This window comes from Saccopteryx leptura, chromosome 3, assembly GCF_036850995.1.
Source record: "Saccopteryx leptura isolate mSacLep1 chromosome 3, mSacLep1_pri_phased_curated, whole genome shotgun sequence".
Taxonomy (NCBI): domain Eukaryota; kingdom Metazoa; phylum Chordata; class Mammalia; order Chiroptera; family Emballonuridae; genus Saccopteryx; species Saccopteryx leptura.
The window spans coordinates 303104956-303130587 of record NC_089505.1 but is presented as its reverse complement, the minus strand read 5'-3'; the positions used below and the strand labels follow the sequence as shown (position 1 = coordinate 303130587).

The window sequence follows — 25632 nt, the reverse complement described above, 5'->3', positions numbered from 1 at the left end:
GTTTTGACTTGAAGTCAAACATCAAAGTTAAACTGGGCATCACAGATAAAAGGAAAAGGGAAGCTAAGACATTATTCTGTGACAGGCTAATGTCACCTTACACTAAGCTGTGGGAAACTCTAACACTGTATGGGACTAGACTCCGAGAAGCTAAGGTATGGGTGGTCACTTCAGAGTCTTGTTCTTAAAAGCAACACAATTTGATCATTCTTCAGGGAAATAAAACAGTAAAAACCCTAAATGTCGCATTTTAGGTTTTAACTATGCAGGCTAGCTTTTTTATCCAGAGAATTATGTAATAGGTTAGATGGAAGGTGTTTATAGCATCTGCTTCAAAGATCTCTACCAGTGGTAGGTGTCATTTTAGGGGCACTTTAAAGTTTGAGGTAGGAAATTCCATGATGCATTAACTTCAGACAGCTTAATGCAGATCCCTACCTCTTCAGTGATAGCTGCTAATTAAATTCTCAGCACCATGTGCTAGGCATTGATATTCTCATGTTTCAAGAAGAAAAAGCTGAGGGCTGCTAAGCAGCAGGGTGGGGACTCGCACGTGCAGCCACCCGGTGTCCCTATTCTGACAGCAGCAGAGTGGACTTCTCGTAAGCACAGAGGGTCCTACCCTCCTATGGCAGCCTGAATAGACATCCTCAGTGCTCAGGTGTGGGCCAATTTCAAATTCACCAAGCAGGTGCTGCTGGAGTCCAGGGTCCCATAGAGAGTGTGAGAAGAGCATCCTTAGTGTGACTGGCAGGATATCATCTCATCTTTACACAGCATGTTTCTTCTTGGAGATCAGACACAGACCTCAGAGACAGATAAAGCTTTAAAGCCCAACAAAAACAGGGAGACAAGGGCTTTCCCAGTTTTGTGGGGGAGTCATTTTTACCAAAGGCAATAAGCAAGTCACAGGAAAACCCAGCACCCCAACTTGACCTTTGTGGGTTGACTTGCCCATGCAAGTGAAGAAAACATAAGTTTTTAAAAATCAAATTACCCGGGATCCTCTGTGGCTGTAGACCACTGCGGGGAGACGGCTTGTCTGGTTCTCTCCTTGTTGAATGCAGAGGTAGTTATGAAGGCAGGCACTAGAAAACAGAACAACGTTGAACACATGTAGCCTAAAATACTCAAGAGTGACGTTCCCAAACTTGGTTTCATACCTGTCTAAAGCTCTCACTTCTCAAGCCAAAGGTTTAGGGCATGCCATCAGGGAGTGAAATGGGTCTGCAGTGTCCCAAAACCCAGTTGCTAAAGATTTGGCGCACACAGAGAGTGGGGACAGGATTGCAGGCTGTGGACCAGCAGGAATAGTAGTAACCCTGGAGAGAGAGGTCCACGATGAACAACAGCTCAGGGGAAATAAAAAATAATTGGGGTGGGGGGAGCCAAGGAGAAAAGTAAGGTAATATAGAAAGGGAGATGGTATTTTTAAAATGAAAGGTAGAGAAATGGAGAAGAAAAGGGCAAGACAGGAAGAATAAAAGTACAAGAAGGGAGAGAGAAGGAAGAAAAAAGAGGAAGAAGACAAAAGAGTGAAAAGGGGATGGGAGGAGGAGAAAAGATGACCAGAGAGAGAAGAAATGAGAAAGGGAAAAGACAGAAGCAGCAAAGAAAGGAACTGTGAGTGCTTCCCAGGTCTTCAGTAATCTCAGCCTGGAAGCTTTGCTGCCAACTGCATGGCCCGGGTGTGGCTGCTGGGTGCCAGCCAACACAGCACTCTCCCCATGCCCTCCTGAGGAAGGAAACTTCTAACTGGTCCTCTCCTCACCCAACCCCACCCCAATCCTGATGCTCTGGGTGGGAGAAAAGGAGCCAGGAAGTCTTTCTTCCCACCTCTGTTCCTCCTGTTTCATCTCTAAGTCCAGGGAGACGCCTGTAACATTTTGATTCCACTCTGCTCTCAACCTAAGACAGGTTTTTCCTTGTCCATCACTGTGGCCCTTACGCATTTACAAACTTAATAAGTATGTGTGCAGAGGGTCAAGGAATAAATGGAGTCACCAAGTTGCCCCCAAGGCACATGGGTCCTACTTCCCCACAGTTCTTCTGTTCTTACACTGAACCTTGCAGCTGAAATGGCTCAACAATCCTTTCTTCCTTTCATTTTAGAAGCTGGACCAACCCAGGAAGGGTAGATTCCAGTTGATGTTGGCTCCTGGATGCCAAAGTCATCATCAACATGAACGAAACGGGAGGATGCTGGGTGCAAAACTGGTGCTTCAAGCCTGAGCATTTACTTTACCTGGCTCCTCACCGCCACAAGGTGGCAGCCCTAATTCTGCTTTAGATTTTCCTAATGAGCCATTTTTATATTACTAGGGAAAACAAGACAAGAGGGGCTTAATTCCTAGCAGCCACTGGCCCCCAAGAGTTGCAGGTATCATTCTTGTCTCCTATGGTTAAGTGCCTAATCACTCGAGTAAAAAAGTACCGACATCTTGCATTTAAGTCCTGGAGCCCCAGCTGAGTGGCTCTTCCTTGCTGCGTGAACGTGTTTAATAATTTTCCAAAGAGAATGTGTTACGCTTTCTAAACGTGACCATGGCTTTGGAACTTCAAATTCCACAATCAAGTGACTGCATGTAAGTGAGGACCCCACCCGCCCCGTTTCTAGACCTAATTATCAGAAATACAGACATCTAAAGGATTTTAGTTTTCCATGGACTGTTTTCATTTCTGTTCTTTCGATGAATTGATGTGTTTATTCGCTAAGTGAAGAACGCGTAACCTTATACCAGGCAAACTATAACATTTTTGGGGGGTGTTCTCTTACTCAAAACATGTACTTGATCCCCCAGTTTGTCTTGCATGTATCATCACAGAAGTTCAAAGGCATAAACATGAATGCATAGCTCAGGAACAAAGGTTAGGAAGGAGAGGGCAAGTATATGACTATTGTTTCTGATCTAAAATCCCAAGGAAAAGTTTTAGAATAACAAAAATAAAAGCTAATAACCATGCACTTCTAAGTTCCCAGGCAGAAAGCGAGTACTTTTCATGTGTTACCTCATTTAATTCTCACACCGCTCTCCAAGATAAGACACTATGATTCCCCCATTTCACAGATGGGGGAATAGCAGCACAGAGAGGGTAAGACTTGTTCAATTAGGGCAGTACCGGGCCATGTCTCCAAACCACACTCCCTACCGCCGGGCTCCATGGTCTCTACGACAAGGCCAATCACAAAGTCTCACTATGTTATAAAAGCATATTTCCCATTCATCACACTCTGCCTTATTTTTCCTTTCTGTCCCTGATCTGTAATAGGAAATGAGATCTAAAAGAAGAAGGGGAAAATGTTTAGCCCTTCATTGGGAGACCCCGTAGGTCGCGAGAAGGGCAGGACCGGCTGAGGCTGTGGACCAGGAGCTGAGGGAGACGGGGCCTCAGTGTGCATAGACTAACACCTGCCTAGGATGGCGCCTTAGACATCGGTATCCTGCTTGGTTAGGAAAAATATTCATTTTGTGTTACTGATGGTCACAAAAGCTTTGTTAAGAAGTATTCTGATGAGGTTTTCTCATCAAAAAGCTGAGGCTCCCTGAAGTTAAAGGGAAAATAAATAGTAAATGACTGAGCAAGGGCCCCAACACAGAAGGTAGCTTCTGTTTTTATAAAGCCCACTCCTCATGGTCAGTGTCCAGCCTGTGTGGTCAGGCCCTATGATAAAAGCAGGCCGGTAATCCTGGGCCCTGTGTCCTGTGTGTCCTGCTCCCCTCAGCATTACTGAGAGGACGCCTTCCCCTCCCATGAGTCCTCAGTAAACAGACCAGGAGTCACATTGCCAGCAGGTCCCTGAACCAGTGCCATAATGTCCCCCACAGATTTCATCGTCATTACCGAAGCGTGGTAAGTAATTTAGAAATTATTTTTACCTCCAGTCCCACTTCTGCTTATGTGTGGAGGCGCATAGCTGGGTGCCCAGCACAAAGACTCAATAAACGCCAGCATCCCCTCCTTTCCCCCTCCTGGCGACAATATTCAAACGTAATGGATTCTTTGTTCACCGGCTATTTGCCAACTTTCCTGGCATCCCATCAACTTACCATTGTTGGGTTTTACAACTTCCACCTCTAAAAGTGTGGCACCGCACATACGTCCTTTGAACATGAAAGTAAATTAAATTTGCTCAGAGAATTTCATAAAGCCCTCTAATACAGCAGGGGGTCACAACAGCAGACTTGGAACCCTTGGTCTGTGGGTTTCATGTCAAACAGAATAGGAAGAAAATGACCAATGGCACCAGCCCGGAAGCACACAGTTTATGATGCACATTCGTCTCTGTGCAGGAGGAAAACGCATGCAAAGAACTGTGCAGAAGAGACAGTCCACATGGCTTTTTGGGTTTGTTTGTATAATAAAAATATAGTCAAAATATGCATTAAATGAAACAGGAAAAATGCAATGGCTACTTGATCATTAATAAGAGTGCTGCGGTGATCATGTTCCATTCACTGGCCTCATAGGGCCTTTATATTGCTACTTGGCATTACCAGAATCCGTAATTGCAATTCTTTTTAATTTATTGCTTTTACAGAGACAGAGAGAGGAAGGGAGAGAGACACACACACACAGAGAAAGAAAAAAGAAAGAAAGAAAGAAAGATAGAAAGAAAGAAAGAAAGAAAGAAAGAAAGAAAGAAAGAAAGAAAGAAAGAAAAGAAAGAAGGAAAGAAGGAAGGAAGAAAAGAAGGAAAGGAAAGAAAGAAAAGGAAAGGAAAGAAAGAAAAGAAAGGAAAGAAAGAAAGGAAATAAAGGAAGAAAGAAAGAAAAGAAAGAGAGAGAGAGAAAGAAAGAAAGAGAAAGAAAGAAAGAAAGAAAGAAAGAAAGAAAGAAAGAAAGAAAGAAAGAAAGAAAGAAAGAAAGAAAGAAAGAAAGAAAAGAAAGAAAGAAAGATGCATTCATTTGTTGTTCCACTTAGCTGTGCATTCATTGGTTGCTTCCCATATATGCCCTGACCAGTCATCTCAGGTCAACGCTCTGACTGAGCAAATCGGCCAGGGCCTTGTCATTGCAATTTTAGCCCTAACAATAACACTTAACAGCAAAACAATATCAAGTGCAGAGTGGAAACTGCGGGGGGAGGGGTGCACAAGATTTAGAGCCATGAGACCCAGGTTTAAATTCTTACCAGAATTTACCCTTCATAAATGCTGCCACCTCTCTGAGCTCCTGTGTCCTCATGTGCAAACCCAGGATAATGATGAGTTTCTACCTCCATGACAGGCAGCATAATTTATGGCCCTTGAAAGATGCCCACGTTCTAAGCACCAGCATCTGTGAATGAATACGTTATGTTCCATGGCAAGGAGGAATTAAAGTGCTACCCAGTCGATCTTAAAATAGGGAAAGTACCCTGGATTGCCCAGGTGGGCCCCGTGTAATCACAAGGGTCCTTAAAAGCAAGAGAGTCAGCAGAGAGTCCTAGAAAGACGTGACAATAGAGGACAGGCACAGGAGAAAAGGCAGGGAGAAGGAACAGGGACGGACCCCGATGAGGGAGAAGGCAGAGGCTGCAGCCCTGCCGACACCTTGTTTAGCCCACAGAGACCTGTTGGAGTTTGGACTTCAGAAAGGCAAGCTTATGCATTTCGGTTGTGTAAGTCACTGAGTTTGATGCCATTTTTTCATCTTTAACTTCTTGAGGTATCGACCAAAGGTGACACAACCACAACCTCAGTGTTTTTCTCTGGAACATGCTTTCCGAGAATGAATCTCTTCACTTCAGGGTCCTTGGCCACTTTGTGAGGCTAAGATTTTCCCAGACAGTAAGTCCTGGTTCCACTGGGTGAACTGCTCTTCCCTCCATCTCTCTCAGCAAGAAGCAGCCAGACCGCACCTCCAACATGCTGCTGGAAACCTCAGCTAAACATCCACGGTCACTGCTCACAAGTTCCACTCTCCACACAACTGCAGGTCACAGTTCCAATCAGCTTTCCGCCCCTGGTGACAGGAATCTCCTTGCTGCCGTGACAAGGCGAGGCAACAGCGTCTCTCTAAGAGCCTTAGAAAAGCAGCACAGCCCTGCGGACTCGTCTGGGTGTGGCCAGAGAGACCCGTGTTGGCCAACTGTCCCCCAGCATGGTTGGACAGAAAATGTGTGGTACTGTCAGCCACTAAGTTGGTCATTTGTCCCTGCAGCCATGGCAGACCCGTGCACCCTCTTACTGGGTTGCTCTGAAGACTGAACCAGTGATGTCTATAAAGGCTCTTTGCCACACAAAGATGAGGGGACAGTGTGTCCGGTAACAAAGGCTTCCGCTCAGTGAATCGGAGCTCTGGGGGAGCAGGAGATGGAAGCAGGGACACAAGTGACCACAAAGCAGGGCTGAGAGCCCCCAGGTAGAGGTGGGCGCCCCGTCCAACCTGCACGTCCACCACGGTGCTCAGTCACCACCCTGAGTTCCGACTGCCTGGGACACATTTGTCATTCACTTTTGCACCGCACTGGTATCACAGATGCTCAGAGAATCTCCATAAAACACACACTTGAAGGAACAGAAGCTGGGGTAAAACTGGGCTGAGGGGGCCGGGAGAATCCACCCCCTTTGGATTTTCACATTATAGTCTCTTATTTCCCCCGATTTCCTCAGGTGGTCCATCACTTCCAACATGGATCCCACAGAACGCTAGTGGCTCAGTGAGATGCCCTGGGCAAAAAGGTCATTTAATCAAGTAAGGTGGGAACATACTCCCTACCATCTCCCTCTTGTAGAATGAAAATGCATTTAGCATAATAAAGAGAGGTTCTTGGGTAGAGAAAATGGTCTGATTTTCCCCATGTTTTCAGACTCAGCCCCTTCTTTGCACTTTGGGGACTCTGCCATCATGGAGGTGTCCCTGAATGACCCAGCTCTGAGGCAGAGGCTGAGGGAAGAGCCGTGGCACCGTGCTTGGGCCAGAGCAGTGGTTCTGGTGCCCTGGTGAGCAGCACAGCCCCCTGGAGGCATTGTCACAACGCAGAGAGCTGGGTCCAGCTCCAGTGACTGTGGGTCTGGCTGGGGCTGAGGAACCTGCATTTCCAACCAGTTCCCAGGTGACGCCGAGGTTCCAACCAGTTCCCAGGTGACGCCGAGGTTCCAACCAGTTCCCAGGTGACGCCGAGGCAGCTGGTCCAGGACTACACTTCAGAACCACCAGACTGGGATAGTCCTGTCCTACCTGACCAACTTGTGACAGGAGTCATCATTTCCAAGACATCCCTGTGCGAAAGTGAATGTTGGGGACCAAAGCCTGGTCTGTGAATGGCCCTACCCCAAATAAAGATTTCTACTCTCTTCCCAAAATGAAAATTTTTACTTGACCTTATTGGGAAAGGAGACCATTAATCTGTCTCCCAGGGGGTTTTTTCAGTCTCTAACACCTTCTGGGCAGGTGCTGCTTCTTAAAATCCAATTGTGGTGTAAGGTGAGCAGATTCATTTGGGAATTCAGGGACTCAGGGAAACAGGCCTGTGGGCTCTGCCCAGTCAGAGGACAGAGGGGTGGACAATCAACAGGCAGAAAAAAGAACCCCAGGGGCAGGGTGTGGGCCAATGCTCCCTGGTACCCTTGGCCCATGTTCCATGGCATTCTCTTCATGGACCTTTCTGTCCCCTCTCCTGGGAACTGCAATGTCCTATGAGAAAGCCATCCAGGGTCTGTGCCAGCCAGGGGCAATACTGAAGAATTGAATATGCTCAGGGATGACTTTCAAGCAGCCAAACTTGGTCAATGAATGGAGCACTGCTTTTCCTGACAGACCCACTGAGTCAACAAAAAAGTCCATCAGGTCCAACAAGGCCCTCCTCCTGAGCCTTACCTGCAGCTCAATGAGCGGGATGTGGTTTTTGTTCTACACCCGTTTCTGTGAGCACTACGTATTTTCCCACGAGCTTAATAATACGGCTGTGTCCAGGGGAACCTCCACCCTGGCCCTGCCTTCACCACACCAGGAAGATCTTTTCAAATCAAGCTCTGATCACATCGGCCCCTGCGGAAAACACCCGAGCAGCTTTCCAGGACTCTTAAGATAAAGGCCAGAATCCTAAACAGGGAGCTCCAAGGCCCTTCATTGGGAGGGGTGAGGGGGTCCCTTTTCCCCTCTCACCTTACTCTCTGTTCCCCACCCCTGGGCCTTCCTTTGGCTTTCCAACTGGCCTTGTGCTTCCCTGTGTCATATAAATGAGCCAAAGGTGCCCGGAGAATGTTTACTTCCTCACGGCAGGCTGAAACTGATAGCTTTAAAGCCTACAGTAGGCAACAAGCTCAAATTTTTCTACAGGGGATTGTTTCTTTGTGACAGAGACAAAGTCAGAGAGAGGGACAGATAGAGAGAGATGAGAAGCATCAATTTTTCATTGCAGCATCTTATTTGTTCACTGATTGCTTTCTCACATGTGCCTTGTGTGTGTGTATGTGTGTGTATGGGGGGCTACATCAAAGCCAGTGACCCCATGCTCAAGAAAGAGATGTTGGGTTCAAGCCAGCTACCTTGGACTTCAAGCCAGTGACCCCTGCGCTCAAGCCAGTAACCCCATGCCACGCCACACCGGTGATGTTGTGGTTTCAAACCTGGGTCCTCCATGTCCCAGTCCGATGCTCTATCCACTACGTCACTGTCTGGTCAGGCTACCTCCAATTGTTTTACAAGTAGCCAAACAAGCAGGTTTTTAGCCATTGAGTCTTGGCCTGCCTTGCATATCCTGTGGAACTACACCCAGCATCTGCTGGCCACTGATAAGCTAAAGCCTTGTTGTATAAGACCCCCAGCTGTTATGGCCCTTGCCCTTCGCCGAATCTGTGCCCCAGACTCCTTGGCCAAGTGCTCAGCTGACATCACATTGACACAAAAGCCCCGGAGGATAACTCCTTCCCTTCAGGATGGTGGTCCCCACACCACAGCCTCTGCACTTCCCTGTCACGCAAGCCTGCTCAGGGATCCTCCACTAAAGCTTGTGTGTTCCTGCCTGTCCTGGTCACGTGTTTTTCCTAGATCAGCCTGCAACCCCTCATACCCTTTCTCCCCCACTATCTGGTTCACCGTGCTGGTCTCTTAGCCTCACTCTCAATTCTCAGGGAATTCCCTCACCTCCTAAGACCAGGGGAAATCAGCTTAACACACGTTCATAGGTCCACACCTGTCATGTGGCCGGTACCAGTTGGACTACATTGCAGGTGTAATTTCTGAGAGTAATTTCCCAGGATTATCTAATGGTCTTCTCTAGCTCCGATTAAACATGACAGTGGGCACCATGTTAACTTTTCTCACCATCGTGCCCCTGGCACCTGCCAACGCCTGGCATCCGGCAGACTCTGGGCACACATCTGTGTGTGAAATGGAAACAGGAACACAATGGCTTGACAAGGGTTGTGCTGACCTGAAATTTTCCAGTTTCCTAAGTAAAACATACGGTCTCCGCTCTGCAGAGAACCGGGGCTTTGCTCCCTCAGGTTCCCTCCAGACAAGGCACTGGCACTGGCACTGGCCCTTTCGCTTGTTTCCTGTGAGCACAGGCGCCCCGCTCACTAAAGGGGCCGCCTCCTGGCCCCTCCTCCGGCCACCCCACACCCAGAATGACCTTTTCAAATCACAAATCTGATCGCATCAGCCCCAATCCAGTTGGCATCAGAGGGGCAGCGGGTGTTTTAAGAGAATAATTCTATCCTTGTTTAGAAATCGATAATGTTTTGACTATTCTCACGTGCGTGTGAGTGTTCCTGATTAAACAGGAAATTAGAAAGGCAAAATAGTTATACTTAGCAGACACTCCCTCTCCTGCGTGAAATCTCATCACCTTACCTAAAGTCCTTTGTCACCAGCTTGATTGAGTTTGTTAAAACCCAGAGTCCATGCTGGAGGAGGCGGGGCCAGCACTGGGTTATAAACACAGGGAGGAAACAGCAGGGCCTCGGGGGCTGGGGGACATAATACCGCTGACTGGTCATTTCTTTATCAAGCACTTCCTGAGCTTCCTATCTACTCCCTGCAGTCCCACCCATCCCCTCTCGTGGAACTTTCCGTGCTTAGCACCTGGCTGGCTCTTAAGGGAACCGGGGATGGAAAGTCACCCTAGACCGCAGGGGCAGCACCGCACAAACTCCTACCGAAGGCGTGCCCACAGTCCTGGCCCTGCGGCATCGAGTACTCCAGGCAGCCAGCTCGCTCCTCCAGTGCCGGGCAGGGCGCCCCGCCGTTCTGGGGCTCCTGCTGCACCAGGCGCCTCCGCACGCGGGCTGTCGGCTTGCACTGGGCGGCACAGCCACTCCAGGGGCTCCACTCCCCCACGATGCACGGGCGAGCTGAAAAACAGCACCAGGGGACTGTCACCCAGGTAATCTGGCGGGCAACCCCCCCCCCCCCCCACACACACACACACACCCCGCCCAGTAACAGTGGTGTCCAGCACAGGTGAACTACGCTTTGACTGAGCCCTGCGTCAGGAGGAAGGTGGTCTCAGCAGGGCGGGCCCAGCTGACACTGGCTCCACTGCCCTGATGGCTCCCAGAGGCAGGAAGGTGGGCCTGAGCCAGGGACACACCTGAGTAAAGAGACCATGCCTTCATGGGACTTCCTCATGCTCCCCGGGCTTAGATCAGATCTTTGCTTTGGTTTTTCTTTGATATTAACTTTATCCTCCCCTGGCCAGTATGTTTTTTATTGTAACAGGAACACATATTCATTGTAGTAAACGGAAAAAAGAAAAAGTATAAAAAAGACATTGTACTTCACCCACCAATAATCCCAGTGAATTTCAGCGAATGTGTCTCCAAAAGTCGCAGGTTTAGGGCCACATCAGAGGACCCTACACTTCAGGCTGTTCCTTGAGGCACACTCTAACCCTCCATGGTTCATCAACTCATAAACAATGAGAGCTGGGGTTTAGAGAGAAGCCACCAGGGCTCCCATAGGTAAAAAGCGTCATGGTCACTGATGATCAAATAAGTTTGTAAATATGATATATAGGTTTGCTCGCTTTTAGTTTGCATTGGGTGTGGGGGACAGGCTGTAAGCAGGCAGGGTCGTTATACCTTAAGGCTTAGCTTTAAGACTTTCCCACCCTAAGTGACTTTGTATCAGACTTCCTTGTTTGTATATTGATTAAAGGTTTTGATTTCTACACTATAAAGTGGGGCAGACCAGGAGCTTGCTCTCTCTCAGTTCCTGAGATTAGCATTAAAGGAGAGAACAGAGAAAAGAGAGCAGAGAAAGGCCATGTGGAGGAGAGGAGAGGCAGCCAAGATGGCAGAGTGCTGAAGGAGAAGCCAGTTAGTGCAGAGTTTGTGTAGAGAGAAGGAGATGGGGAATGTTGGGCAGATAAAATGTATTATGCTCACTTTGTTAAAGATAACACGAGGAAGCCGTCGCCCAGGTGGTATTAATGTGTGTTGGGGTGGGCTAAAGGCAGGCGGAATCCTTGTAGCCTGGGGCTTGGTTTTGGGATTAAGCCTTTCCTACCCTTTTTGATGTGGGGTGGTGCAATCCAATCATGCCTCAGAAGGTGACTTTGGGTTGGAGACTTCCCTACTTTGTATATTGGATTAAAGGTTGTGAAGCTACACTATAAAATGGGGGCAAAACGGGACTTGGCTCTTGGTTCCTGAGATTAGCATGAGAGAGCAGAGAGAGTAGAGCCAGCAGCAGGAGGAGGCCACGTGGAGGAGGCCAGGAAAAGCAGCCAAGATGGCGGAGTGCTGAGTGAGATGCCAGTTTGTGTAGAGTTTGTATCTGGGAGAAGGAAGGAGATGGGGAACTGAGGAGAATAAGTCTGGTGAGCTAGAAACCTTTGATTCTAGGAAACTCGGATAAATCAGTAGCTTTGTGAGCACTGAATGTGATTGGGTTTTGGAGCCCAGTGTGTATTTTTACTTGCCCGCCGGGTGCAAACTAGGATTAAAGACTATGGCCCACCAGCTTTTGGCTCCACTGTTTCTTTACCGACTGTCCGAATCCAATGCGAACCTGCACGGGCCAGAAGGCTGCTGTGATGGTGGCCCTGGCCACGGCTGCTGGCTTTACAGGGAACAAAGGTAAGTCTGGTGAGCTAGAAACCTTTGATTCTAGGAAACTCAGATAAGTCAAAAGCTTTGTGAGCACTGAATGAGTGGGTTTTGGAGCCCAGTATGTGTTTTTACTTGCCTGCAGGGTGCAAGCTAGGATTAAAGCTAATGGCCCACTAGTTCTTGGCTCTGTTGTTTCATTACCGTCTGTACAAATCTAATGCAAACCTGCATGGGCCAGGCGGCTGTGATGGTAGCCGCGGCTACTGTCTTTACAGTCACCATGAAGGGACAGAGTCAGAGCTAGAGTCTGACTGGGACATGCATTCTCTGGCCATGACTGTGAAATCAATGTGGGGACATGTTGGGCAGATAAAATGTATTATGCTCACTTGGTTAAAGATGGCGCCGCTGCCCACGTGGAGGCCGTCGCCCAGGTGATATTAATGTGTGTTGAGAATCCTTGTAGCCTGGGGCTTGGTTTTGGGATTAAGCCTTTCCCACCCATTTTGATGTGGGGTGGTACAATCCAATCATGCCTCAGAGAAGTGACTTTGTATCAGAGACTTCCCTATTTTGTATATTGGATTAAGGGTTTGGATAGCTACAGTATAAAATAGGGGCAGAACGGGACCTTGCTCTCTTAGTTCCTGGGATTATTAGCATTAGAGGAGAGAGCAGAGAGCAGAAGGAAGCCACGTGGAGGAGGCCAGGAGAAGCAGCCAAGATGGCGGAGTGTTGAGTGAGAAGCCAGTTAGTGCAGAGTTTGTGTAGGGAGAAGGAAGGAGATGGGGAACAGAGGTGAATAAGTCTGGTGAGCTAAAAACCTTTGATTCTAGGAAGCTCGGATAAGTCAGTGGCTTTGTGAGCACTGAATGTGAGTGGGTTTGGAGCCCAGTGTGTATTTTTACTTGCCCGCCGGTTGCAAGCTAGAATTAAAGAAAATGGCCTATCAGTTTTTGGCTCCATTGTTTCTTTACCGACTGTCCGAATCCAATGCGAACCTGCATGGGCTGGGCTGCTGTGATGGCAGCCCTGGCTGCTGGCTTTACAGGACACACTTAACTTCCCCACTTCAAGTCCTGATGAGTCTATGCAAGGACTGAAATGAGTTTAATTGAATTATTGAGGACTTGAAATTGGATAAGTACAAAAAGGTAGAAGATATGTGTACTTCTGAACTAAAGGTACCCCCTTTCCCCACCCTCATACGTGCAGAGTCTATACCAAGAAAGCACCTGTTAGTTGTTGGGAAGATAAAATATATTATGCTCACTTTGTTAAAAATAGTGCTGCCCACATGGAGGCCATCACCCAGGTGATATTAATGGGTGTTGGGGGCGGGCTGTGGGCGGGCAGAATCCTTGTAGCCTGGGGCTTGGTTTTGGGATTAAGCCTTTCCTACCCTTTTTGATGTGGGGTGGTACAATCCCATCAAGCCCCAGGTAAGTGACTTTGTATTAGAGATTTCCCTATTTTGTATATTGTATTAAAGGTTTGGATTTCTACACTATAAAATAGGGGCAGAACGGGAGCTTGCTCTCTTGGTTCCTGGGATGATTAGCATGAGAGAGCAGAGAGATCACAGCAGAGAGCAAAGAAAGGCCATGTGGAGGAGGCCAGAAGAAGCAGCCAAGATGGCAGAGTGTTGAGTAAGAAGCCAGTTAGTGCAGAGTTTTTGCAGGGAGAAGGAAGGAGATGGGAAACAGAGGTGAATAAAGTCTGGTGAGCTAGAAACCTTTGATTCTAGGAAACTCGGATAAGTTAGTAGCTTTGTGAGCACTGAATGTGAGTGGGTTTTGGAGCCCAGTGTGTGTTTTTGCTTGCCCGCCAGGTGCAAGCTAGGATTAAAGACTATGACTCACCAGCTCTTGGCTCCGTTGTTTCTTTACCGACTGTCCGAATCCAATGCGAACCTGCATGGGCCGGGCAGCCGTGATGGTAGCCCTGCCTACTGGCTTTACATTAGTCAAATAAGATTGCAAATATGATGTATATGTTTGCTCACTTATAGTTTGCATTGGGTGTGGGGGACAGGCTGTAAGCAGGCAGGGTCCTTATAGCCTAAGGCTTAGTTTTAAGACTAAGCTTTTCCCACCCTTTTAATACTAAGATCTTTTCAACATCCTTCTAATACTAAGATCTTCTCAAGACTAAGCTTTTCCCCACTCCCTTGCCTTGACTGTCGCATGATGTGGGGTGGTGCACTCTCCTGAGGAATCCTATTTATGCCTCACATAAGAGGCTTTGTATCAGAGACTTCCTTATGGTATTTATAAACTGGCTTAAAGACTTTAATTTCTACACTATAAGATAAGGCAGATGGGGGGGCACTCTCTCTAGAGATCCTGCCATCAGCATTGCAGAGGCAGCCAAGATGGCGGAGTGCTGAAGGAGAAGCCAGTTTGTGCAGAGTTTGTGCATTGAGAAGGAGATGGGGAACAGAGGTGAATAAGGCTGGTGAGGCCTTTGATTCTAGGAATACTTGCATGAGTCAGTGGCTTTGGGAGTCCTGAATGGAAAGGGAAGTGTTTTCTCACTGTGTGTATTTCTCGCCTGCCGGATACAAGCTAGGATTAAAGGTAATGGCCCACCAGTTCTTGGCTCTGTTGTTTCATTACCGTCTGTCCAAATCAAATGTGAACCTGCATAAGCCAGGCAGCTCTGATGGTGGCCGTGGCTACTGGCCAGACAGCACCCTAACTTCTTTGAAGCCTCAGTTTGGACTTCGGACAGTTTGCAATTGAAAACTCACTTTGCCTCTCAGCCCACTCTAGTTCAGGGTGCATGGCTTTGGGAAGACAAATCATTTGGCAGCAAGCACATGGCTACTCCTGACATAAAAAGGGTCACACTCAACATGAATACCTGTAATTCAAAATTTCAAATTGTTTTAAAATATGTTTTTACTAATCATCTAAAAATCTCATAGGTATCACATGACTCATAGTAAAGAAGCAAGAATGAGCCATGTTCGAGTTTGTTCCCATATCTGCCATTCACACAGAAACTCAGTAAGGGGTCATTTCCTGCTCTTGTCATCTCTTGTTGACCCCTCCCTCTTTATCTTCAGGATCTCCTGAGGAAACTGGCCCGTAGAACCACAGGCATTTAAAAAGACTGCCAAGCTAAGAGGTGGGTGAAAAGGACTTCTGTCCTTAATTTTTTCAATAATTCTCTTCCTGCCCAAATCTCTTCATCTCTATGTCTAGCTAATCCTGCTCTCATGTTTGGACTTGAACAACACTTAATTTTTCCACTGATTTGAGAAAGAGAAAGGGGGAGGGAGAAGGGAGAGAGAAAGAAGGTTCAACTCATTCCACTTCGATGTTCCATTTAGTTGTGTACTCTTTGGTTGCTTCTCGTATATGCCCTGACCAGGGGTCAAACCCACAATCTTGAGGGGCTGGAATGACACTCTATCCACTGAGCGACCCAGCCAGGACCCACTTTAAAAAACAATACTCGTTTTAAAGATTAACATGGTAGAATTTTGTAATATGGCCTTGCCTTACGCGCTCTCCATGTGGTAAGAGATGACACTGGGGAGAGCTGTATGGCTGAATTGAGTCTCCACTATTTCTTCTGCAATTGTGTCTCTTGTCAAATGTTTATTTGGTTTGACCCACAGTGAAAATCCTCAAATTACAGAATAATTTAATCAGTTGTTGTTATTATTTGTTTCGAGTTTGTCCTCAGCAAAATGCTATGTCTCACTTTTCTGATCCAGGACTTTTATAGCCTCGGGAAGAGGCGCAGAATGCCCTGTGTCTCTGAACAAGACTATGCTGATGGCTGCACAGTAAGACAAGAGGAAAGGGGTTTCTGTAGGATTATAGTGTTCACAAAAGCTGTTTCATGAAATAGTTAGTGTTGGGAGATTAATCTGAGGTCTTTACTCTTATTCTGCACACACATAAAAATCTATTCTTGATTAACTTGTGACCTTCCAATGATATGTGGACTGTAAGACGTTATAGATCACAAGCGATCTCTGGTTATGGAGGTCAGGGGAAGTACCTGTTAGCATGAGTCACATATTACACTGCATGACACACATTCCCTTTTGAACTATTCCATGAATGGTCTTGTCTCCTGTTGGTCAAGTAAGTTTGTAAATATGATATATATGTGTGCTCGCTTATAGTTTGCATTGGGTGTGGGGGACAGGCTATAAGCAGGCAGGGTCATTATAGCCTAAGGCTTAGTTTTAAGACTAAGCCTTTCCCACCCTAAGTGACTTTGTATCAGAGACTTCCTTGTTTGTATATTGGATTAAAGGTTTTGATTTCTACACTATAAAGAAGAGCAGAAAAAGGCCACATGGAGGAGAGGAGAATCAGCCAAGATGGCGGAGTGCTGAAGGAGAAGCCAGTTTGTGCAGAGAGGAGATGGGGAACAGAGGTGAATAAGGCTTGGTGAGGTACAAACCTTTGATTCTAGGAAAACTCAGATAAGTCAGTGGCTTTGGGAGGCCTGAATGGAAAGGCAAGTGTTTTCCCACTATGTGTATTACTTGCCCGCTGGGTGAAAGCTAGGATTAAAGCTAACGGCTCACCAGTTCTTGACTCCGTTGTTTCATTACTGTCTGTCTGAATCAAATGCGAACCTGCATGGGCCAGGCGGCTGTGATGGTGGCCGTGGCTACTGGCTTTACATCCCCCTCCCACTACATATATCTAATTTACATCTACCCACAGTGTATCAAGATACCGTTTTCTTCAAACCTGACTTTCCCAATCTTCACATTTCATTCACTGTTACTGGGGCCCGACAAACTGTTACCTAGTGAGCAGCGTGCTCACCTTGGACACCAAGCTTGTTACAGCTTCCTGATGTCTTGATAGTTAGGATATGATGACATTATCTCACTCACTTTAAGGGACAGAGGCCTAGATTTAATGGGTGCCAGGAAGTTGGCAAGCCCTTTTTTTCTTCTTCTTTGTTAAACTCAATGTAATGTTCAGGTTGAGTTCCCCAGTAGCAGATTCTGAGACATGAATTTGGATGCAAGCCATTTATTTGGAAGGTGCTCCCAAGAGGCACAATAAGGGAAAGCAGAGCAGAAATAGCAAGGAAAATATGGTGGAGAGACCAGAGGTATGAAGCAGACCAGGCTCTCCTGGGGGCCAGGTGGGCACCTCCACCCTCAGCTCCCTGGGAAGTGAGATCAGGGGAAGACCCCGAGTAGGAGGAATGATCGAGACTTTCCTGATGCCCCAGCATTCTGGTTACCAGAGATCCCTACCACGGCCACAGGGAGAAAGGCCAAGAACAGAAAACTAAGTTACATATTTCAGCAACGACTGTGAATAAGAGCAGGGCACATTGTCATGTGTCCTCATAGGGGATCCAGTCATAGCCCCACACAAGGACCTTAAAAGATATACCACTGATCTTTTTAAAAATAAATAAATGACTTTTTCAACTTCCTCAGTGGTTTGCCACTGAATTGAAATGAAATTGAAACTCCCTACTGTGTGTGACCCCTCCTACCCATTGCCTCTGTGCCAAAGTCCAGCTGGCCTCCTGACCTTGGAAGACACCACATTCTTTCACCCTCTGGGACCTTTGTTGTGTCTTTGCTCGGGTGGGAATGTCCCGCCCACACTGGGCATGGCTCGGCTCATCCGCTTGGACCCAGATGAATTACTTCCTCTTCAGGGAGTCCTCAGCCTGCTCAGCCCACTTAGCTAAGCTATCTCCCGGGCCCTACACACACCCCTCACAGTTATTTCCTCTCTTGAGATTCGTGTTCCTGACTTTCTTGCATCTCCATGATACATAATTACATATTTAATTTTTTTTGTCCTTGTTTATTGTTTCTTGAGTTTTTCACTTCATGCTTAGTGCTTGGCATTTGGTAGGTTACTCAAAAAGTATTTGCTGGGTCAATGAATGAATGAATGATATGGCATTGGGAAAGTTCCTCCTCCTTCCTAAGTAATGTTCTACGTTGAAACAGACTCTGCTCTGCTCATGTCATTAGTTAGAATCCAAGGCATCGACAGAGACCCCAGAGTGGGGAGGACAGGAGAAACTCCCAGACAGACAAACACAAGAGATCGTTAACCTGGCCCAGCGCTGCCTGTGCCCTCCTGGCCATGGCGGCCCCTAGGGGCTGCTGGAGGGAGCGTGGCTCTCTGGGTCTTCAGGCCTGGGGACCCCAGCTGCTCCTGGCAGCCGCATGTCCTTCCAATCCTTTTTAATCCGTGTGTATCTCTTGCCAGTACCACATCTGGAACGTAACGAGCTTCTTGAATTTTTATTATCTGTGGCGTAAAATGGTTTTTCTTTTTCTCTGAGCCAAATTTCCCTCACTCAAAAATTTCAGAATATGGTGCAAAAGATATCTGTGTCTATCTTATCAGTGCTCCTCGAGGACTCCCTGTTTCAGCAGGCCCCTCCCTCCAGCACAGACTTCAGGCTGGTGACTCCAGCGTTTGGGCCCATCTTTCTACAGACATTTCCACTCTCAAAATTACTGCTGGACTTCCTCCAGTGTGGCTGCCACAGTGAGACACACTATTCTCAGTCTTTAGGTACTAAAGAATAATTTAAAAAAAAATTTTTGATGATGCCAAATACACACACAGCAGCAGATTGAGCTGCAGCCAGAGCCCTTCATTGCATATAGTTTGGATTATCTCTTCTTCCCAGAAGGCCTCGCTCTTATTCCCATGGAGCTGCGTCTCCCTGGGTCATCACAGACACTCAGGCCTTCCCTCTGTAATCTGTGCCTGCTTGGCTAGCTGCCACCTCAAAGTTCACGGCCACCCACGATCAAGTGCCTTCTCCCTCAATTGTTAAGTTCAGATAGTCCTAATCATTCCTAAGGAAATGTTCTTTTTACACTTTGCCCAAAGCAGTACCATTTATACATGGTTTTTGCTACCTGACATTCTATGGAAGAAAAAGCAAGCCCCTTTATCCACACACCACACACACATGTCCCACGGTGACACAATTTTAAATGTACGTTGCCTTTCTGCCTCTCCTTATGTGTATCCCTATCTTTGGAACCTTGTCAAAACTTTTATGAAGGTCAAATGAGATGACACCTTGTAAGTGACCATTTAACCCTGCCAATAAGATGATCAAGTACTCCTTTCCTTTTCCAGAAAGCACGTTGCCTGACCCCCAGTCAAGCTTTTCCCCCCTTTCGAAACATTAACTGGACAAGTACAGGAAATGTTAGCAAGACAATGAAATGGGCTGCCCCACTAAGAAAAATGGACTTTTATGTGCCATGTACACCCAGGGAAAAGGGAATGTAAATTCAAAAGATGACGCTTTTTCTGGGTAGCAAGTTTCCAGGTGGGTCGTTTTCTTCTTTTGTTCATTTCTGTATTTTCCAAATTTGCACAACATATATTTTGTAGTTGAGGAAGGAAAATATTATTTTTCAAAGGGCACGTGGATACGCCCAGGGGCGGCGCCCTCTGCAGCCACAGAACCGGCCCTGGGTGGGAGGAAGGCTCACGGAGTGCGATGCACGTTACCGAGCAGCACCCCGACGGCCATCGAAGGACTGCAAAGGAGCAGGACACACTCTTTGCCCTTGAGGGGCACACACTCGAAGAAGACAGGAGGCTCCCCCACTCCACTGGGGTTTACCTGGGGCCTGTGCTGCCAAGCACACAGCTTCTCATAAAACCTCATTTCTCCGAGGCACCAAAAACATAATGTTCAAGCATGTGCGCTCTGGGTCCAGAGCTCCTGGGTTCAGACCCCCTTACTTATTAGTGGCGTGATGTTGGAGAAATCGCCTACCCTCTAACCTCCTGGTTCCCTGAATTCCTCAACTGTACAATAAGATCAAACTGAGGAATATTGACATGCCTTGTTTTATTGCATCTTACTTTATTGCTCTTTGCCAATAGTGCATTTTTTTAAAAAAAATTGAAGGCAAGACCCTCCATCAGCAGAAAGATTATGGCTCACTCTGTTGTGATACTTCACTGCGGTGGTCTGTAACCGACCCCACAATACCTCCAACATCTGCCTGTAATCTAAATCAGTTTAGAGCTGCGAGGTGCCCACAGGAGGACCGAGCACAGAGTAAATGCTGGGAAGACCTCGGCGTTACCCTGCTGGACCGCACGCCCAGGGCTGCAGCCAAATCCTGCAAGCTGCATACTGGTGCCAGGCTCTGCTTGTTCCTGCAGAAACACAGGCAGGGAAGCCGAACGCCGTCTCTCTCGGCCGCTCTGGCTCCAGCAAAGCCTCAACTCTCTCAATCATCAAAGACTGCAACATCCTTCCTTTGGCGAGTTCGGAGCCCGTGTTTTCAATTACGGTGCCCGACCCTCCTCCAGATATGATGTCAGCAGATTTGGCCAGTTGGTTCCCGACGTTCCTTAGAAATCTAGAAAAGATTGGCCTGTGTAGGCTACTAAGTCTTTGTCCCTCTCCACATGGGTTAGTTTTCTTTCCTTAAGTTGCTTATCCAAGACCACATGCACCTCACTGTTTCCATGACCTCAGAATGAAGGATCAGCACTAGGAGCCCTGCTGATGTATTGGAGACAGGGTGTTCTGAGCCTGATAAGCAAGTCTTCCTTCCAAAAAGTTCCTCCAGGGCAGGTACCTGGATCTGTTCCCTCCTCCTCTTCTGTTCCCTCCTCTCCTGTTCCCTTCTCCCCATCCATAATCAGGCCAAAGGAGAATTTCCTACCTTTTTTTCAGGGGAGGACGTTGTGATGACACATGTTGGAATTGAATCCCATGCCATCATCATCATAATTTCTCTGATAATTAGTTTCAGGATAGATTTTTTTTTTACAAAGACAGAGAGAGAGTCAGAGTGAGAGACAGACAGGGACAGACAGACAGGAACAGAGAGATGAGAAGCATCAATCATTAGTTTTTTTCGTTGCGCATTGAGACACCTTAGTTGTTCATTGATTGCTCTCTCATATGTGCCTTGATCGCGGGCCCTCAGCAGACAGAGTAACCCCTTGCTTGAGCCAGCAACCTTGGGTCCAAGCTGCTGAGCTTTTGCTCAAACCAGATGAGCCCGCGCTCAAGCTGGTGACCTCGGGGTCTCGAACCTGGGTCTTACGCATCCCAGTCTGATGCTTTATCCACTGCGCCACCGCCTGGTCAGGCAGATTTTTTGGGTTTTTTTTTTGTTTGGTTTTTTTTTTTTGGCAGCTTAGTCATTGTACAGATCCAGTAATTTATTGGCAGGGGCGAGGGGGAACCTTTCTATTTAGAAAAAGAAATTTCAGTTTTTCATCTCTTAGGCACACCATAAAAAAAGTGTGTTTATCGGATGAAAAAGTCAGAAGGAACAGCAGTAGGACATGCTGAGTTGTGACACAGTTCCATTTTCTGTTCACATGTGTAATGCTGTGGCTGAGGCCAGGCAGGTCCACACTGAATTGGAGCAGACAGTAGAGAAACTGTGGAGCCAGAAAGTGTTGGGCCTTTCTTGTTTAATAGAACCTCACAATGGCAGACAAGCACACAGGCAGGGAAAAACTGCTTCTCAGGCAAACAAACAGCAAAACAGCCCCTCACAATGGCGGGCAGGCCTTCACCATCCACAATCTACCCTGAGCGCAAGCACTCGTAGCCTTACATAGACTATCCACAGGTGGCGCTGCAGCCAGTAAACCAGCGAGCAAGACTAACACAGCTGTTTTCCCAACAACATGTCATGTCATTTCAGTCAAAAAGGCTTCTGAAAGCATCAACAGGTAACACAGCATTGAGTGAGAGACTAAGAGGCAGGATGGTTCTATGTCTGTAGAGTAGCCAGGGGCTGCACTGCTAGCCTTGAATTGCCTGGGAATAAATAAATAATAACTACGCACAGAAGTGGCCAATGGCGCCTGGAATCAGGCAGCCTGGGTTTGGCTCTTCCCTTGTCCCTTCATGGGATCTTAGTGGTGAGAGAGCCCCTGACAGTCTCTTTTCCCAAACAGCTGTGAAATGCTAATGCAGGCCAACCCCACCTTCTCCAAACCCTAGAGTCAGCTCAGTTGTGACACCTGCCCAGGGCTGGGCTGACTGAGCATCTGAGCTCCGTGGTGTCCTGACTCTCACCCTCAGCTCTGAGGAGCCAGCAGGCTCCGTCTCACCCAGTAGCCAACTTCCCGATTATTTCTATTTTCTTCTTCCCTTCCCAAAAATCTCCAGGTGCAGAGGACTTACGGACAAGGAGCGTTTTCGGTCCTGAGTCTTCTTCCACAAGGCTGGCTATCTTTCTGAGTCCTTCCAGAGATGGTATGTCGTCTGCTATTTCTTGCTCACTAAATCCCCACACCAAAATGATAGGCCTTATAAAAAACATTTTTACTTTCTGGATTGAAAATACGGGATTTATTTTTGACCAAATAAAAGAGTTTGAAGATTTTGTAACTGCCCATGGCGGCGTTAGTGCTCCTTAGAAAGACAGTTCTCGGAACACTGGCCCTGTCTTTCCCCATCCCTCTCTGCACCCGACTGGAGGGATTTATCTGTGCTCACCAGGTCTGTCCTGTTCCCCAGGGTGGCCTCAGGGCCTAGCCTGGAGCCTGGCACAAAAAGCCAACACTGCTGCCAGTGCTGGAATCCTCCTAGAATTCCTTTCCCCTTTAGAGGCCTCCCGCTCATTCTCCAGGACTGGGCTTGCCCATCACTTCCTCTGGGAAGTCTTCCTTGAATTCCTCTGGTCTTTGGCGTTTTTCTTCTCTAGCCTCCAGGCTCCTTATTTTGGCACTAAGCATGCTGCAGGTGGTTTTGCATCTATGTTTCCCTGCTTGACTGTGAACTTCTAGGGGGCAGAGACTGTACCTTCAATCATTTCTGTGTCCCTGTGCTTCCCACAGTTCGGAGCACATTACCTGAACTACAGGAATTCTGCCTTTACCTTTAAAACGCAGCCAATCCCCTCGTGGGAGATGGCTGAGAGAGAGAGGCTGCTGTGGTAGACAGGCTGCACGTGGAGATCCAGGGAACTGAGGAGAGCAGTCGTGGGCAGCATGGGCTACTGCAGGGGGGCTGGGACAGCTGGCCCAGCGCACTGCATTTCCCAAGTAACTGATGCTTCACCTTTTATTTGTAGTACAATGCCCTGGGCTTGGAGCAGGAAAGGGAAAGACGCTTATCAAAAACAAGACCAATATTGGTAGGTAAATCATTAGCTTTCGATTGGGTCAAAAAATCTTAATGTTTTTCAAAAGTGTTCTTTCAGCAGCAGGCCTGGGAGACCATCCCGCATGGGTTGGCGGCCTGTCCCTGCAGAGAGGAGGCGGACGGAGTACGACTCTCTGCCTGGCACCCAGGGCTCCAGGGAATGACACAGCCTTGCAGCTCACTCTCCCAGAAAGATGCTGAGGACCCCGCAACACTGGGATCCTTGAGGTCGAACCCTACCATCTGTGTGGCTTGTGGGGGTGACCTGATACAGAAAGCAGGGCTACTTTTATTCCCAGACCTGGCTTCTCTCAGGTACACCTTGTTCCTTAGGACTAGACTTACCATTTCTCCCTTTATCTTTAAATTAAATCAACATTTACTGAGCCCACACCAAGGGCTGTAATACTGTGGGGAATGAAAAAGACTGACCCTAAAGGAAAACCAGCAAGACGAAAACATAATAGGAAACCTGCAGTAAACATCTCTATCTAGCTATCTAGATAGAACTGAATTCAGAGAGAGATGGAACCCTCCTGGGAGAAACAGTTGCATGTGCTCCAAGCAGGAGTCCCGAGGTGAAAACAACGGTGCTCCTCCGAGAACTTGTTATACATTTGGAAGTCTCTTCCAGAGCAAGCCCTTGGCACAGTGGGATCATTACACATTTCTTCCCTCATCACCCCTCACCACCTCTAAGATCCCTGAGGCTTAACAGAGTGAAAGTGGTGGAACCCGGCCCAGGGGCGTGCCCCAGGACCTGCTAGCGCCATCTCTCCAGGCAGGAGATGGCCCTGTCAGCTGGAGTTCCTGAGAGGAAGAATTCATCTGTCAGGGGTGTCAAGAACAGAGGGCTGGTTCCAGAACCTTCCATCCAGACTGGGGTGGGAGGGGTACTTTGGGGAGGTATGTCTCGGTGCGTGGGGCTGGAGGGACCCCAGGTAAAGAGCCAGGGGTGCACAAAGGTGGTGAGGCCGGATGACCCTGGGCAGATGGGGCTGGATGGAGGACTCCAAGATGGAGTAAGGTGCATATGGATGGAAGGGTCTGGAGGACCCTAGGATGGAAGGAGACGAGCTAGGATTGGGCTGGGATGGGCCGGGATAGAGAGACTGGATCCGCCAGGATGGAAGGGATTGGGGGCTGCGATCCTTGCTGGGGGACCGTGTGCCCCTAGCTGCGGGCGAACGGCCGGCGCCCCCACCCGACCCCTCCACCCACCTGGGCACGCCCGGGCGTAGTCGAAGCAGCAGTCCCCTGTGAGGCGGCAGGCTTGGTCGCAGAAGCACGTCCCGTAGACCCTGTCCAGCCTCCAGCCGCGAGCGAAGCAGGCGGGGTCCCGGCCAGGGCAACAGCGCCCCGCCTCGGCGCAGCCACCCAAGGCCCCGGGCCACAGGCGCGCCAGCGCGCACAGCGCCAGCCACACGGTTCTCATGGCCAGCGCTCCGTGACGCCGGCGACGCGCAGACTCGGGAACTAGGGCTGACCTCCTCGGAGAGCGGCAACCTCAGAGCGGCCAGCGCAACTAGCGACGCGCAGCCCGGCCCGGCCCGGCGCGGCCCTGCCCCGCTCGCGGCCCCCGCCCCCCGCGCCGCCCCTCGTCGCGGGGCGGGTGCTGCGGCCTCCCGGGCCCAGGTGGGGCGCGCTCTCCACGGGGCGCCCCGCAATCGGCGCTCGGGCACCGGCTCCAGCGCGCGGGGACCGCCTGGGAGCGAGTGGAGAAGCAGGTGCTCTGGGATCTCAGGGCCCAGCAGCCCGGCTCACCTTTCCTGGCCCCAAACTCGGCTTCCTAATGTCTGGGGACACGTTAGCGATTGGGCATTGTCACCGTCGAGGCAGGGGACGAAGTGCGCTCCATGTGCAGCAAGCTGGTCTCAGCAGTGCAGTGCAGTGCGCGCGGGTCACCCCGACTTAGCCCAGGCACGCCTTCTCTGTATTTATTCTACTTATTTCGGGACACCAGTCCCCGCGGCCACAGAGGGGGGGGGGATACCTCAAAATAGAGATATCAAAAACAAAAACACCTTCCTAAAAAGGAGGGTGGTATGGAGAGTTATTAGGAGAGTAAATTAATTAAATGAATAAAGTAAAACCTCTACAGTATACAAAACAGACAAAAAAAGCCCTAAGTCCGTGGAGGGCAGAGTAGGCAATGAGAAAAGGTCAAAATTTAAGGGAGAGTCCAGCTATTTTCAAATGCTATAAGTAGTTAATTGCCACATGTGTCTCAAATGAGGAAATTAATGATAGACGCGGTTGAGGTTAGCAGGTATTGTGCCAAGGTGTAGCTGATATTTCGCTATATGCTATTTAATAATTACGATGCATACATACGTTGAGGAAACACTTGTGGAAAATTTGAACTGAGAAGGAATATACTTATATGACTTAGTAGAAAACCTCAATTGATTTTTTTTTTTTACCATAAAGGCTCATTTTAAATATTTTTATAAAATAAGTGGTGTTAGTTGTGCATTAGTTTACTGTGCCTGTTATAACAATCACAAAGTTAGCAGCTTAAGGGAGGA

The 25632-nt window shown here is 48.2% G+C and overlaps 1 protein-coding gene across 1 annotated transcript in view; it reads right to left on the bottom strand.

The window, feature by feature from the left end:
* SBSPON (somatomedin B and thrombospondin type 1 domain containing) overlaps positions 1–24635 on the bottom strand; it is a 32832-nt gene extending 8197 nt beyond the window's left edge. The window contains exons 1-3 of the mRNA XM_066378886.1: positions 24326–24635; positions 10088–10282; positions 998–1088 (exon numbers count right to left, since the gene is read on the bottom strand). Coding sequence (XP_066234983.1) covers positions 998–1088; positions 10088–10282; positions 24326–24539 — 500 coding nt within the window. The 5' untranslated portion in view covers positions 24540–24635. The remainder of the gene's footprint in view (positions 1–997; positions 1089–10087; positions 10283–24325) is intronic.
* Between the last annotated feature and the right edge of the window lie 997 nt (positions 24636–25632).